Source organism: Gekko japonicus, unplaced genomic scaffold (assembly GCF_001447785.1).
Source record: "Gekko japonicus isolate JY-2015 unplaced genomic scaffold, Gekko_japonicus_V1.1 scaffold2458, whole genome shotgun sequence".
NCBI lineage: Eukaryota > Metazoa > Chordata > Lepidosauria > Squamata > Gekkonidae > Gekko > Gekko japonicus.
This window is the reverse complement of record NW_015166495.1, coordinates 60,820-73,203: the sequence shown is the minus strand read 5'-3', so window position 1 is coordinate 73,203 and position 12,384 is coordinate 60,820. Positions and strand designations below refer to the sequence as shown.

The window sequence follows — 12,384 nt, the reverse complement described above, 5'->3', positions numbered from 1 at the left end:
TATATATATATATATATATATAGTGCTTTACAAGGCACACTTTGGCTGACACTTAATTTTGTGATACTGCGGTGCTTCTATTTTACCGAACAACTGAGCAGAACATGGATTTATTGGTTTAATTGCATGGTGTTCAAGAGGCTACATTTCTTGGTGTGGTTTTCAACAATGAAAGCAACTCTTTTAGACTGAGAAAGAAATGTAAACGGATTCAGTGGTCATACTGGGAATAAGATTAATCTTTCAGTGAAACTGTACTGATGTTAAAACATTTCTGTGTATTAAATCGCATTGAATACCTTATGCAACAAGTGAGGTCCAGTTTATTGTCCATCAAATTGCCAGGTCAAAGTTCTTCCTGATCAGACTTCAGAAGTAGTGTTCGTCTCTTTTTCAGCCATTAAATAAGAACTTTATATGTCAGAACATGGGCATTCTAGAAAGAGGAGTTTTTTTAAATAAAAATAAAAATGGCAAGCTCTTGACATTGTTTTCCCTGTTGGGGGGGGGGAGATATTATTGGGTGTTGTAAATAAGAAGTGGGACACTGACCAGTTATGAAGGTGCACAGAGAGTTTATATAGTTATAAAGGTGAATATATGCAGAGATATTTACAGGCTATTGAACAGCATGTCGTGCCTTCGTCTATGAGAACTGAGTCCCCACCAGCTTACTAAGCTGATAGCTATTATGCTAAACCCCAGCCAATCTCTAACAAGGTGATGCAATCACTAACTCTAACAAGACCTGAAAGAGCAACACCTGCTAGAAAACACCTGGCTGTAATTACATGATTACTAGCATGACAGCTAGGTCTGACAAACAGATCAAACTTATCTACAGTAACTGCTTGCTACCTCAATTACTCTGACGTATATCTCAATAGATATGTCATGTGTTCACTGCATATCAGGTGATGTTATCAGGAACTGGATGTTTTTCAAGGCACAGTGAAAGAATTATGACATTGCTACAGGATTAGATGGAAGGACAAAAGAGTCACAACTCCAACTTTATTGTTTGTAATGGCAAGGGGAAATTACCTACTCCAGCAGCGTCAACATCCACCACCAGCACACAGGGGAAATCTCTCTAAAGCATTAGAAGCCATGCAAAAGCATTTTGAACCTACCAGAAATACTATATATGAAAGATTTAATAAATGTGAACTAGAACCTACTAAAACCACAGACCAGTATGTTGCTGGTTAATTATTTCAAGAAGAGAAATGAAACAGGGGATGTGTAAATCTCATCCCTCCAATATTTTGATAGACTTATCAAAGGATGGATCCAGTGAAGATTTCTGCTGATAGAAGGGGCATTTTGATTCCCTTTCCAGCTGCAGACCTCCAATGCCTCCTCTGCTGTTCTTGGAGGTCCACTATCCACAAGAACACAATTTAACAGCCCATGGCCATTCCGGCCGTTGGGCTGGGAAAGTGCCTTTGCCTCCCAGCCGGAAGAGGCAAGGAACTTTGACGCCAAAAGCGCCACATACGGGACTTGGGAGGGGGCGGGACAGTGATGGGCTTAAAGCCTGGCCCCGCCTCTCCTCCTCAGCAGTCCCGCGCTGTTCGGCGGCCCACCCTCCCGCCCTGTTAGTAGTGCAGGCGTTTGCTGGTTGCCAGTTTTTGGGGCCGGGTAGGAATTTTTCACCCCTTCCTGTTTGGCACTTGGAGGGGGTGTTTTCGCCTATCCTGCACTGCGGCAGTGATGCAGGTGTTTATGGGGGTGAGCTGTGTTAGCAGGTTGGTCACTTCCATTTAGGCAGGTTGCTATGCGGTATACAGATTGCGGTCCGGTGAGCACCAGCTGACACCCATATTTGGGTTTTAAGGGGTCCTGTGAGTACAGTCTTTGTGCCTTGCGGCATGGGGCGGGGAAAACGGACTGCCTTCGGGACGGCCCTGTTTAGGTCCTCTCTTTGAACCTTGCGGCTTGGGGGATGGGGCTACAGGGTTGTCCTGCAATGGCTAGCCGGCCGGGGCGGAGCCCCGGTAGTGGGCTCCCACCCGGGGCAGGGTGGCTCGCCCTATTGACGAGGTAAGGGAGGGGTCCTTGACCTCTGGCCTTGACCATAACGCAATCTGTTTTGCCCTTGCCTTTGGTTCCAGCTAAAGTGTCAGTTAATAAAGTGGCCCTATAGTTAAACCCAACACTTGTGTCTGCCTCATTATTTCTGGCTTGGGGGGCAAACAGTGTTCAAGGGGGCATTTGGAGCCTCCACAGAAAGCAGGAGTCAAGAAACTCACACCCCACAGACAGAAGTCCCAGCTGTGGATCCAGTTCATTATGTTTTTAACTGAAGTTCCTTGTATGTTTTGTTTGCGGATGAATCTCCAAGTTTAGAATTTCTCTTGAGCTGAAATTGCATTGGGAATTCTCATTCCAGGAGGGAAACAAAGACTAAAGTAATGACAACCTGGGAGGGGGGTTCATACCAGAGCTCAGGGACTGGAGTGAATTCATTCACCACCTTTTGGATTTTTAAGGCGTCTAGAGAAATGTCCCCATTAACTGGTTAAATCTGAAGTGATGCAACCTCAAGTTTCTGATTTGAGTTTCTGCTCTCCTCTTCTTTGCTCTTTGTCTCCATGGGATGTCGTCCTGTGGGCTCCCAAAGACAAGTGTGATCTTCAGAATGGAATCATAGCTTTTTAACATGGTCATGGATAGAATATAACTGCTTTGGTGAAACCATGCTGGATTTTGCTGGAAACCCTTGGCATCAACAAGATAGAAGATGAAGATTACGTAAGAACTATTGAGACAAAAGGTATTTTTAAATTTCAGAAAATAACTGTCCATTTCACACGATACTTGCAGAATACATTTCATAGGTTCTGAATTAGTTCACAATCATATTAGGTGGATTTCCCAAAAGGTATTTACGTCACGTCTGGCAATGGTTCCCAAAAACGTCAGGCCATATGCCGTCAAGAATTAATGTGCACAAATCTATGAAGTTATATGTGGAACTATAATGAATCCAAAGCTCACTTTAAGATGCTTATTCTTTGAATTCTTATTAGAGGGATAACCTGGAATTCATACTTCAACAATTGGAAGATTGGGGGGGTGTTTTTCATTTGGGGGGGTTGCAGGTAAGGTTTTTGGACAAGGTTGAGCAAAAATCTGGATCAAGGAAGCCTGGTCTTCATTAAGCATCTAAAAAGTGGTTGGTATGGGGACTCTTGTGATTTCTTAGGGGTGGTTAAGAGGAAGGGGCAGCCTTAGTTTGTCTGTGGGCTTTGTTTGACATTATATTGGCAACAGGAGAGAACAGGATGCTGGGCAATGGACCCTTGCAGGGCTTTTCCTATGTTCCACTTGGGAGTGAGCCATAGCTCAATGTCATCCCCTTTGAAATGGACCCTAAGTCAGTGAGGGAGCATCTTCTTTGCTGATGGTTCCATGCTTACTCTGTAGCGTTTCCAGTTAAAATGATCTGGTATGTGGTGATGTGAAACTCTTTTACCTAATATCCCAGAGTAGGCAATACTGAACTTGATAGACTCTCATACAGCTTCACGTTCTTATGTCCGTAATGTTGTGGAATTGGGGAGGAATAAGCAATTCTTAGGCTTAATGTATTTGGTAAAGAACCTGATTCCCAGATCTTGGGCTGCCACTGAATTCCTAGCAAGGATGTTAATCTAGCATCAAATACATGACATATTTTGTGAAACTCACATATTCTCTTTTCATATTAACTGGTTTTCAAAATTTGGTAACTAAACTTGTGGGGTACAAGGATTAAACCTCATAACCCACAAGTCTAGTTAACATTTTCCAAAGAGACTGTATTTGACACAAAACACGTAGTTATTATTCTTAAAAGTTTATTAGAAGTTCTTATGAGGGATGGGCACAAACCAGCTCACATTGTAAGTCTGTGATGACGTTTGACTAGGTCATGGTTTTGGCTCATTCATGGTTCATGAACCAGTTTGCAGTTCATTTCAGTTCATGATTCATGGCCAAACCACCCTATGAACCAGTTCGGTTCACAAACCAGCCTCCCGGTTTGAATCCATTTCTCGTTCAGTTCATGGTTTGGCCGTGAACCACGAACTGAAACAAATTGCAACAATGCAGTTCGTGCCCATCTGTAGTTCTTATAGAAGGATGATGGGAGAGAGGACTTGAAGATGCAGACTGATGGTATACATTTTAAAACTGTGAAAGCTTTCAGGCTGGATGCTATGGAAATAAAATAAAACAAAATAAAAATAGGAAAAGAAATTGCTAGTACATGATTCGAAGGTCCCATTGTGGTCCACATAGTACTTAGATGCAGAGCTGATGCTGGTATCTGGTAACACCCAGCTTCTTCTTCTTCTTTTTACTACAAACTACATAGGGAAGGGACGTAAGGGATACTAATACTAATAAAACAGAGATATAGCAAGGATCATGTTACATGTAAGTTACCTATTAGTCCTTCCTACCAATGTTAGAGGAGCTGTGGTGGCTCAAGTGGTTAAGACGCTGAACTGCAGGCTGTGGAAGGTTGGTAGTTCAGCAGTTCGAGACCCGGGTGCCGCATGACAGAGTGAGCTCCCGTCTCTAGTTCAAGCTCCTGCCAACCTAGCAGTTCGAAAGCAAGAAATTGCAAGTAGATGAATAGGTACCACTTCGGTGGGAAGGTAACAGCATTCTGTGCACCTTGGTGTTTAGTCATGCCGGCCACATGACCATGGAAACATCTTCGGACAGCGCTGGCTCTTCGGCTTTGAAATGGAGTTGAGCACCGCAACCCTAGAGTCGGACTCGACTGGCTTTCGAGCAGGGGAACCTTTACCTTTACCTTTACCAATGTTAGAATAAAGCATATAATAGAATAATACTATCTTATATCACTAAAGCTAAGTCAAGCCCATTTAGCCTTATTGGGTACATCATAGTATCTTAAAACACAAATAGAGTTTCAGATTTATTGCAATCATTATTTCCTGTGCTTAGCTTTATCAAATCTCAGTTGGACTTTAAGAGTTTGAGGAGCCAATACTCCTTTTTCAGAATCAGACTCTTCTGTAGAACTGCCAAAAAATACTTTCATTGGCTTCTGAGTCATGACTTTTCTTCTGCTTGTGCATTGTCTTCTGCTTTCTCTTTGACTTTAGAGGTTGATTGTTGCTGGTCCAGGAACATTTTTGCTTTTTTGGCAGAGTCAATCTTTTCTTTCTTTCCATTATAGTTGAAGATAAGTCCTTCTGGGAACACCCAGCTTCTTATGAGGAAGAGGCTAAAAAACAGTTACATTCTGCAGAAAACCCAAATCTGCAAATGGCCATTATAACTCTGCCTCGCAAAAACTCTCTTTTCAGGAGAGAGAGCCAAGATAACACTCGGCACATATTGGGGCAACTTCAGAGAGAAATTTAAGATGTTACATGAGGTTGTTTCTGCTCTGGGCTGGTATCCAGAGCTTCAGAATATGGACGTTCTAGTTACCTATCATAGTTAATATCTTCTGGATAGTTTCAGAGGATGGCCGTGTTGGTCTACAGTAGAACAGCGAAATTTGAGTCCTGTCAGAGGAGAACCTAACATGAGGTGGATTGACTCAGGAAAGGAAGCCAGGGCGCTCCATTTGCAAGACCTGAGTGAGCAAGAATGTTTTGGATGACATTAATTCATAGGGCCGCCATAAATCAGAAATGGCTTGATGGTACTTAACTCACATACGAACACAAGCACCTTAGAGATTTTCAGATGAGCTTTCTAGAGTTAAAGTTCTCTGCATCAGATAACAGATGAGGTCAGGTATCTGATAAAGGGAGTTTTGGGTCTCAAAAGCTTATATCCATAAAATCTTGTTCGTCTTGAAGGTGCTACTGGGCTCAAATATAGCTGTTCTGCTGTTTTTTTTTTTGATATCCCTGTTTAAAATAATGCTCTTTCCCTGTGTTTGGAATAGCTGGAGTTCCTGTCAGAGGATGCCCTTTTGTCCTAACAGCGTATCAGCTTTGCTGTCTTAGAATGTTGGGCTAGTTGTGGTTTTACAAGGGAGGAGACTTGATATTTTTTTCTTTACAGCTATTCACACAAGTTGGTGCTTACATGGCATGAAATCTTCTTTGACCTGGCACTTCACTTCAAATGGATGTGGGGATTGGATGGTGATGACATGCCATCATAAAAGGACAACAGGATGATTCTGTGCAAGCCTTAACAATAGAGGAGGTCAGTGGTTTCTTTCTAATTCAATATTAAAGTATTTAGAAATAAAATACCAGATAGAAAGAGACACAGAAGGAGGAGGAGGAAAAGGAGGAGGAGATTGGATTTATACCCCGACCTTTATTCAGAGTCTCAGAGTGCCTGACAAACTCCTTTCCCTTTCCCTCCCCACAACAGACACCCTGTGAGGTAGATGGGGCTGAGAGAACTCTGACAGAAACTGCACTTTCAAGGACAGCTCTTATCAGAACTATGGCTTGCCCAAGGTCATCCAGCAGCTGCAGGTGGAGAAGTGGGGAATCAAACCCAGTTCTCCCAGATTAGAGTCCACACACTTAACCACTACATCAAACTGTGCACACCTTGAAGTACCTTAAAATAGTGAGATGTATCCATACTGGGTCCTTTGAGCTGTCCCACCACTGGTTAAATCTGAAGTGATGCAAGTGACCATTCATTATGTCTGTTTACGTCAACATTGACGTATTCCTCTCCCTCCTGTCCTTGAGACAGAATTACCTTGACCAACATGGAACATAGTATGGGGTAGCATTAACTGCTGCTATTCACAGGTGTTATCAATTGTCTTAATCCAATCTTAGTTATATTTGTTGCTATTCACTGGTTTTGCCAATTGCCATAATCCAGTCTTAGTTCTAATTGGAACTTTCTGGCAACATTCTCTTCACCTGCTAACTATATGTAGTGTTAGTGACTCCATTTCAATGTATCTGAAGAAGTGTGCATGCACACAGAAGTTTATACCCAGAAAAAAACTTTGTTGGTCTTAAAGGTACCACTGGAATAAAAAAATCTGGGTAGTACAGGCATTTTTATACTTCTACCTAACCAAAAAAGAGAAAGTTTCCTCCAGAACTTTAAATACATTTTATAATTAAATTCTGCTACTGTATACATATCTTTCTGTACCCAAATACCTAAATATCTAATAGGCTGAGAAGTATACCATAATTTTTCCCTAAAACTTTTTTTCCCATTAGAGACATATTAATTGCCATCCAAGAAGATTTTTTTTAAATTAACCCTCTCCCTAACTGCACACCCTTAAGTTCAGGGGAATTCCTCAGCGCAACTGCTAATGTTTCTATCAGAATAACAGGTAATGGTGGGGATAAAGAACAACCCTGCCTTGTTGCTGGATAAAGATTAATCTCTTCTGATAATTCACAATTAATCACAATTCTTGCTCTTCGATTCCTATACTTCAGTTATATCCAAATAGTAAATAAACCCTGGAGATTGCACTGAGATAACATTACTTTAATGAAAACCCATTCTACATGATCGAATGCATTTCAGCATCAAAAAAAGACATGAACAGGGTTGTTTTGCTTTTTAACATGATTCATAACCCAAAATAATCTTTCTAAATACTATACTATAAATCTATCCTTAATGAATCCAGTCTGATCTTGATGTATAATTTTAGAAATAACTATGTTAATTCTTTGAGTGATTTAAATGGACCAAATCTTCAAATCCTGATTGAAGAGAGCTATAGGATGATAGATGTCCATCAGTGGTCCATCAATGGCTATTAACTACAAGGTATAGATGGAACACTATGTCTGGGGCAGTGGTGCTCTATATTCTCAGCATTTGGGGAGGAGCAACAGTGGGAGGGCTTCTGGAGTTCTGGCCCCACTGGTCAACCTCCTGGTGGCACCTGGGTTTTGGGCCTTTGGCCTGATCCAACAAGGCTTCTCATGTTCTTATGTTCATTTAAAAAAAAAAAAAAAACATTTACCTGATTTCAGTACTAATGTTATATTAGCCACCTTCCAAGATAGAAGAATCTGTTGAGACCTATTAATATAATTTAATAAGTCAATAACAAGTTTACAACAGTTCTAGAATGAATCCATCAGGTCCTGCTGCTTTACTAGTTTTAAGACTCTTAACTAATGCAACTACTTCAGAGACGGTAAAAGAATCCTCTAGTACATCTATGTCTTCAGCAGTTAATTTAGGCATGTTAACTAGGGAAACAAATTGACCAATATCTGACATAACAGGATTATCCGAAGCGTACAGTTTGCTGTAATACTTGGAAAGTTCAGTAAATATTTCTTTTGTATAAGTAAAATCTCTGTTGTTAACAGGAATCTTAAACATACTTTTATTCTGTTCATGTGTTAATAGCTTGCAGAATAGCTTTAAAGGCTTGCTACCAAATTCAGCATTCTGTTGCCCAAGAAAACTCATCATTTTCTCAGAGTTCACAGATCTCAGAATAACCAATAGCTGTCAGAACCCACAGCCAACAACGAAGTACACGCATTCAGGAACAGTAATACTTTTATTGCAGAGCTATAGATGCAGTTACATAAGCACTGTTAAGAATGGCAGTGGCCCCATGGGCATAATAGGATATAGGGTATTCGTATCCACCCCCCCCACACAGCACTGGCCAATTAAGCACCCTCGCGTGCGCAGGATAAGGCTTAGAGACCGTTAGGTAGCTGAAGCTGAGAACGAACACTCTCCCACGGTACCTAGGGAGATCCCAGACACTACAACACCCTCCTGCACATCTGTAAAGATAAGCGTTTCAGCGCACAGCAGAGAAAGCGCAGAAAGGAATGCAGTAGCAATGAACCTGAAAGGAAAGCAATAGCAATTAACCAGACACAGACCAAACTCCCCAACTATCATGGCAGCATAGCTGACATACTGCCCTCTCAAAAATCAGCTTCTCCCGACCATTCCGGGAAATCTCCCAGTCAGTAGAGTCCAGGTGAAACTGGCTCCAGCTGGAGCTTGGCCTATAACCATGGCCGGGCGGCTGCCTCGGCTCTGTCGGGGTCAGGAACACCAGGGTCGATGTTGTCTTAGGAACGGTTCCCGCGTCAGCTGCCGTTACCGGTGGCATGGTAGTCACCGGCACAGTGTATTGGGTCGTGGGGGTCCCCTCACCGGCCGTGGTAGGCGTCGGGACCCCCCCGGCATCGTCCTTTTCAGGAATTGGTTTCTCCTCTCTGTCACTCATCTTGGTTTTGGAGAGATGCACAGAGATAGAGAATGGAGGATTCTTAACAGTATGTCAGAACCCACAGCCAACAACAAAGTACACACATTCAGGAACGGTAATACATTTATTGCAGAGCTATAGATGCAGTTACATAAGCACTGTTAAGAATGGCGGCGGCTCCATGGGCATAATAGGATATAGGGTATTCGTATGCAACACCCCCCCACAGCACTGGCCAATTAGGCACCCTCGCGCATGCAAGATAAGGCTTAGAGACCGTTAGGTAGCTGAAGCTGAGAACGAACGCTCTCCCACGGTACCTAGGGAGATCCCAGACACTACAACACCCTCCTGCACATCTGTAAAGATAAGCGTTTCGGTGCACAGCAGAGAAAGCGCAGAAAGGAATGCAGTAGCAATGAACCTGAAAGGAAAGCAATAGCAATTAACCAGACAGGGTATTCTTATGCACCACCCCCCACAGCACTGGCCAATTAGGCACCCTCCCGCATGCGGGATAAAGCTTAGAGACCGTTAGGTAGCTGAAGCTGAGAACGAACGCTCTCCCACGGTATCTAGGGAGATCCCAGACACTACAACACCCTCCTGCACATCTGTAAAGATAAGTGTTTCAGCGCAAAGCAGAGAAAGCGCAGAAAGGAATGCAGTAGCAATGAACCTGAAAGGAAAGCAATAGCAATTAACCAGACACAGACCAAACTTAAAACTCCCATATTTCTTCCATTTGATAACACTTATGCTTCTTGAATTTGTTCTATCAAATAATTTTCTCTTTCTATATTACATTTATGAAGTTCATATAGATTCTTCAGAGACCCAGTTTGGTGTACTGGTTAAGAGTAGCAGACTCTAATCTGGAGAATCGGGTTTGATTCCACACTCCTTCACATGCAGCTAACTGGGTCTCCTTGGGTCAGTCTCAGTTCTCTCAGAGCTGTTCTCTCAAGAGCTGTTCTCTCAGAGCTCTCTCAGCCCCACCTACCTCACAAGGTGTCTATTGTGGGGAGGGGAAGGGAAGGAGACTGTAAACCACTTTGAGACTCTGACTGAAGGGTGGGGTATAAATCCAACTCTTCTTCTTCCCTTAAAAACATTCCAAAGATAAGGCCACAAAACCAGGGAAGGAAAATAAAACTGAAAAAATTATTTGGTCAAGCTCTTAATTTTGTACTTCCTCTTTTTAAACAATGCATGCAATTTTTTTACCAATATTCTACAAATAAACTATTACACCAGTGTGAAACAATCAAAATGGAAAGTAACAAGTATTTGAAATGAATTACTCAGTTTTATCCAGTTACAGATCTCTTTTCAGCTATAATTTGGTATCTTTTCTAATATCAGCATGCTTTTGCCAGAGATGCAAATTTCAAAGCATAAAATCAGATTTATCTAGTAAAGCTTTCGTTGTTTTTTTTAAATGAATTGGAACAGTTGTTTGAGTGTGAGAAGCCGTATCAGCAGTATTTGCACACATGTCCTCTCCATTCTGGGACCAGTTTGATGACCAAAAAAAAGATTTTCACCTGATTCTTCAGTTTAACATTGAACAAAAGGATGAATAAATAAGTCTGTGGGATAAAACATCATGTAGATAATACTAAGATTCTCATGCCTCTGTGGTATGGGTGAAGTGGATGATGTTGAGCATTACATTCTGAGATGTTCATGGCACGAATCACATAGGCAAAGGTTTATTTGTCCTATTGTACCACTGTATAATGGAATTTCAGAACAGGATTTGACCGTTTTCTTGCTCTCTGATATTGGTACACATGATACTAGCAGAATGGCTTTGTTTGCACTGGCGGCGAAAAAGATAAGACCGGGTGTAGGACTTACTGTAAGTTACTGATGTATACTGTTGGTTGTGCTTTGATTTATTTTGTGTTGTTATGGCCAATGGCTAAGACAATAAACTAAACGTGACTACTAAGATTCTCAATTCTCCTCTTGCAGGAAATATGGAAGGTGGAGATAACGCAACCACAGTGACTGAGTTTGTGCTCGTGGGCCTCTCCAGACAGCCCCATGTGCGTGCTGCCTTGTTCGTCCTCTTCTTGGTCATGTATGCCATCACTGTAGCTGGGAATGGCCTCATTGTGGTGCTGACTGTGGTGGATCCTCACCTCCACACACCCATGTATTTCTTCCTCAGCAACCTCTCCTTCATTGACGTCTGCTATGTCACCACCTCTGTCCCACAAATGCTGGCGCACTGCTTCACAGAAAAGGCCATTATACCTCTGGGCAACTGTTTTGCACAAATGAACATCTCTCTGTTTTTGGGAGTGGCTGAGTGCCTCTTGCTAGCGGTCATGGCTTATGACCGCTTTGTGGCAATATGCAGCCCTCTGCACTACACCTTGGTGATGAATCGAAAAGTGTGCATTATCGTGGCCGTCAGCCTGTGGCTCAGCTCTTTCCTCTTGACCGTCGTACCCTTTTTTATCATGCCGGCCCGCTTGTGTGGCCACAATGTGGTGAATCATTTTGTATGTGAAGTCCAGGCAGTGTTGAAATTGGTCTGCTCTGACACGCACGCCAGTGGGCTTAGTATGCTGGTCACGAGTGTCTTCACTCTTCTGTTCCCCTTTGCCTTCATCCTGCTCACATATGGGCGCATTGGTATGGCTGTCCTGCGTATCCGTTCAGCCCAAGGCCGGGGGAAAGCTTTATCCACCTGTGGCTCTCATCTGGCTGTGGTGGGCATCTTCTATGGCACTGCCTTGGCCGGATACCTGAAGCCTCAGGCCAAGACATTCACAGATCAGGAAAAAATAGTGGCTGTTTTTTATGTGGTCGTGACCCCAATGCTGAACCCCCTGATCTACAGCCTGAGAAACAGGGATGTGAAGGGAGCCTTATCGAGGCTGATCGGATGGAAAGCAAAGGAATAAACCACTTCCAACATCAATGTCCATATTGAAAGATATCTCTTCAGCAAGCATAGGCATAACTATGTGTAGTGTGTCCAGCCCTGACAAGGCCGGGCATGTCCGGACTTGCCCAGGGACAAAACCTCAAGCTTCGTATCTAAAGACAATGGGCCAGAAGGATCCTAGCCGGCCCTATCAGAAGGCTAGGTCCCAAACCGTGAGGCCAATAGGTCTCTCGGTTACTGTAAATAGCCTATCGGGGAGTGGGGTGTGTGTTTTGGTGGTGGGCTTTCTCGTACGCTG

At 42.8% G+C, this 12,384-nt stretch overlaps 1 protein-coding gene across 1 annotated transcript; it reads left to right on the top strand.

The window, feature by feature from the left end:
* The first annotated feature begins 11,166 nt into the window (after positions 1 to 11,166).
* On the top strand, positions 11,167 to 12,102 carry LOC107111257 (olfactory receptor 13H1-like). Its single transcript, XM_015412205.1, has one exon. It carries the CDS (start codon positions 11,167 to 11,169, stop codon positions 12,100 to 12,102), a length of 936 nt encoding a protein of 311 aa, XP_015267691.1.
* Positions 12,103 to 12,384: the final 282 nt, after the last annotated feature.

Bases quoted from the DNA above. Each gene is read 5' to 3' on its own strand.
- LOC107111257 (XM_015412205.1), top strand. From the start codon at position 11,167: ATGGAAGGTGGAGATAACGCAACCACAGTGACTGAGTTTGTGCTCGTG.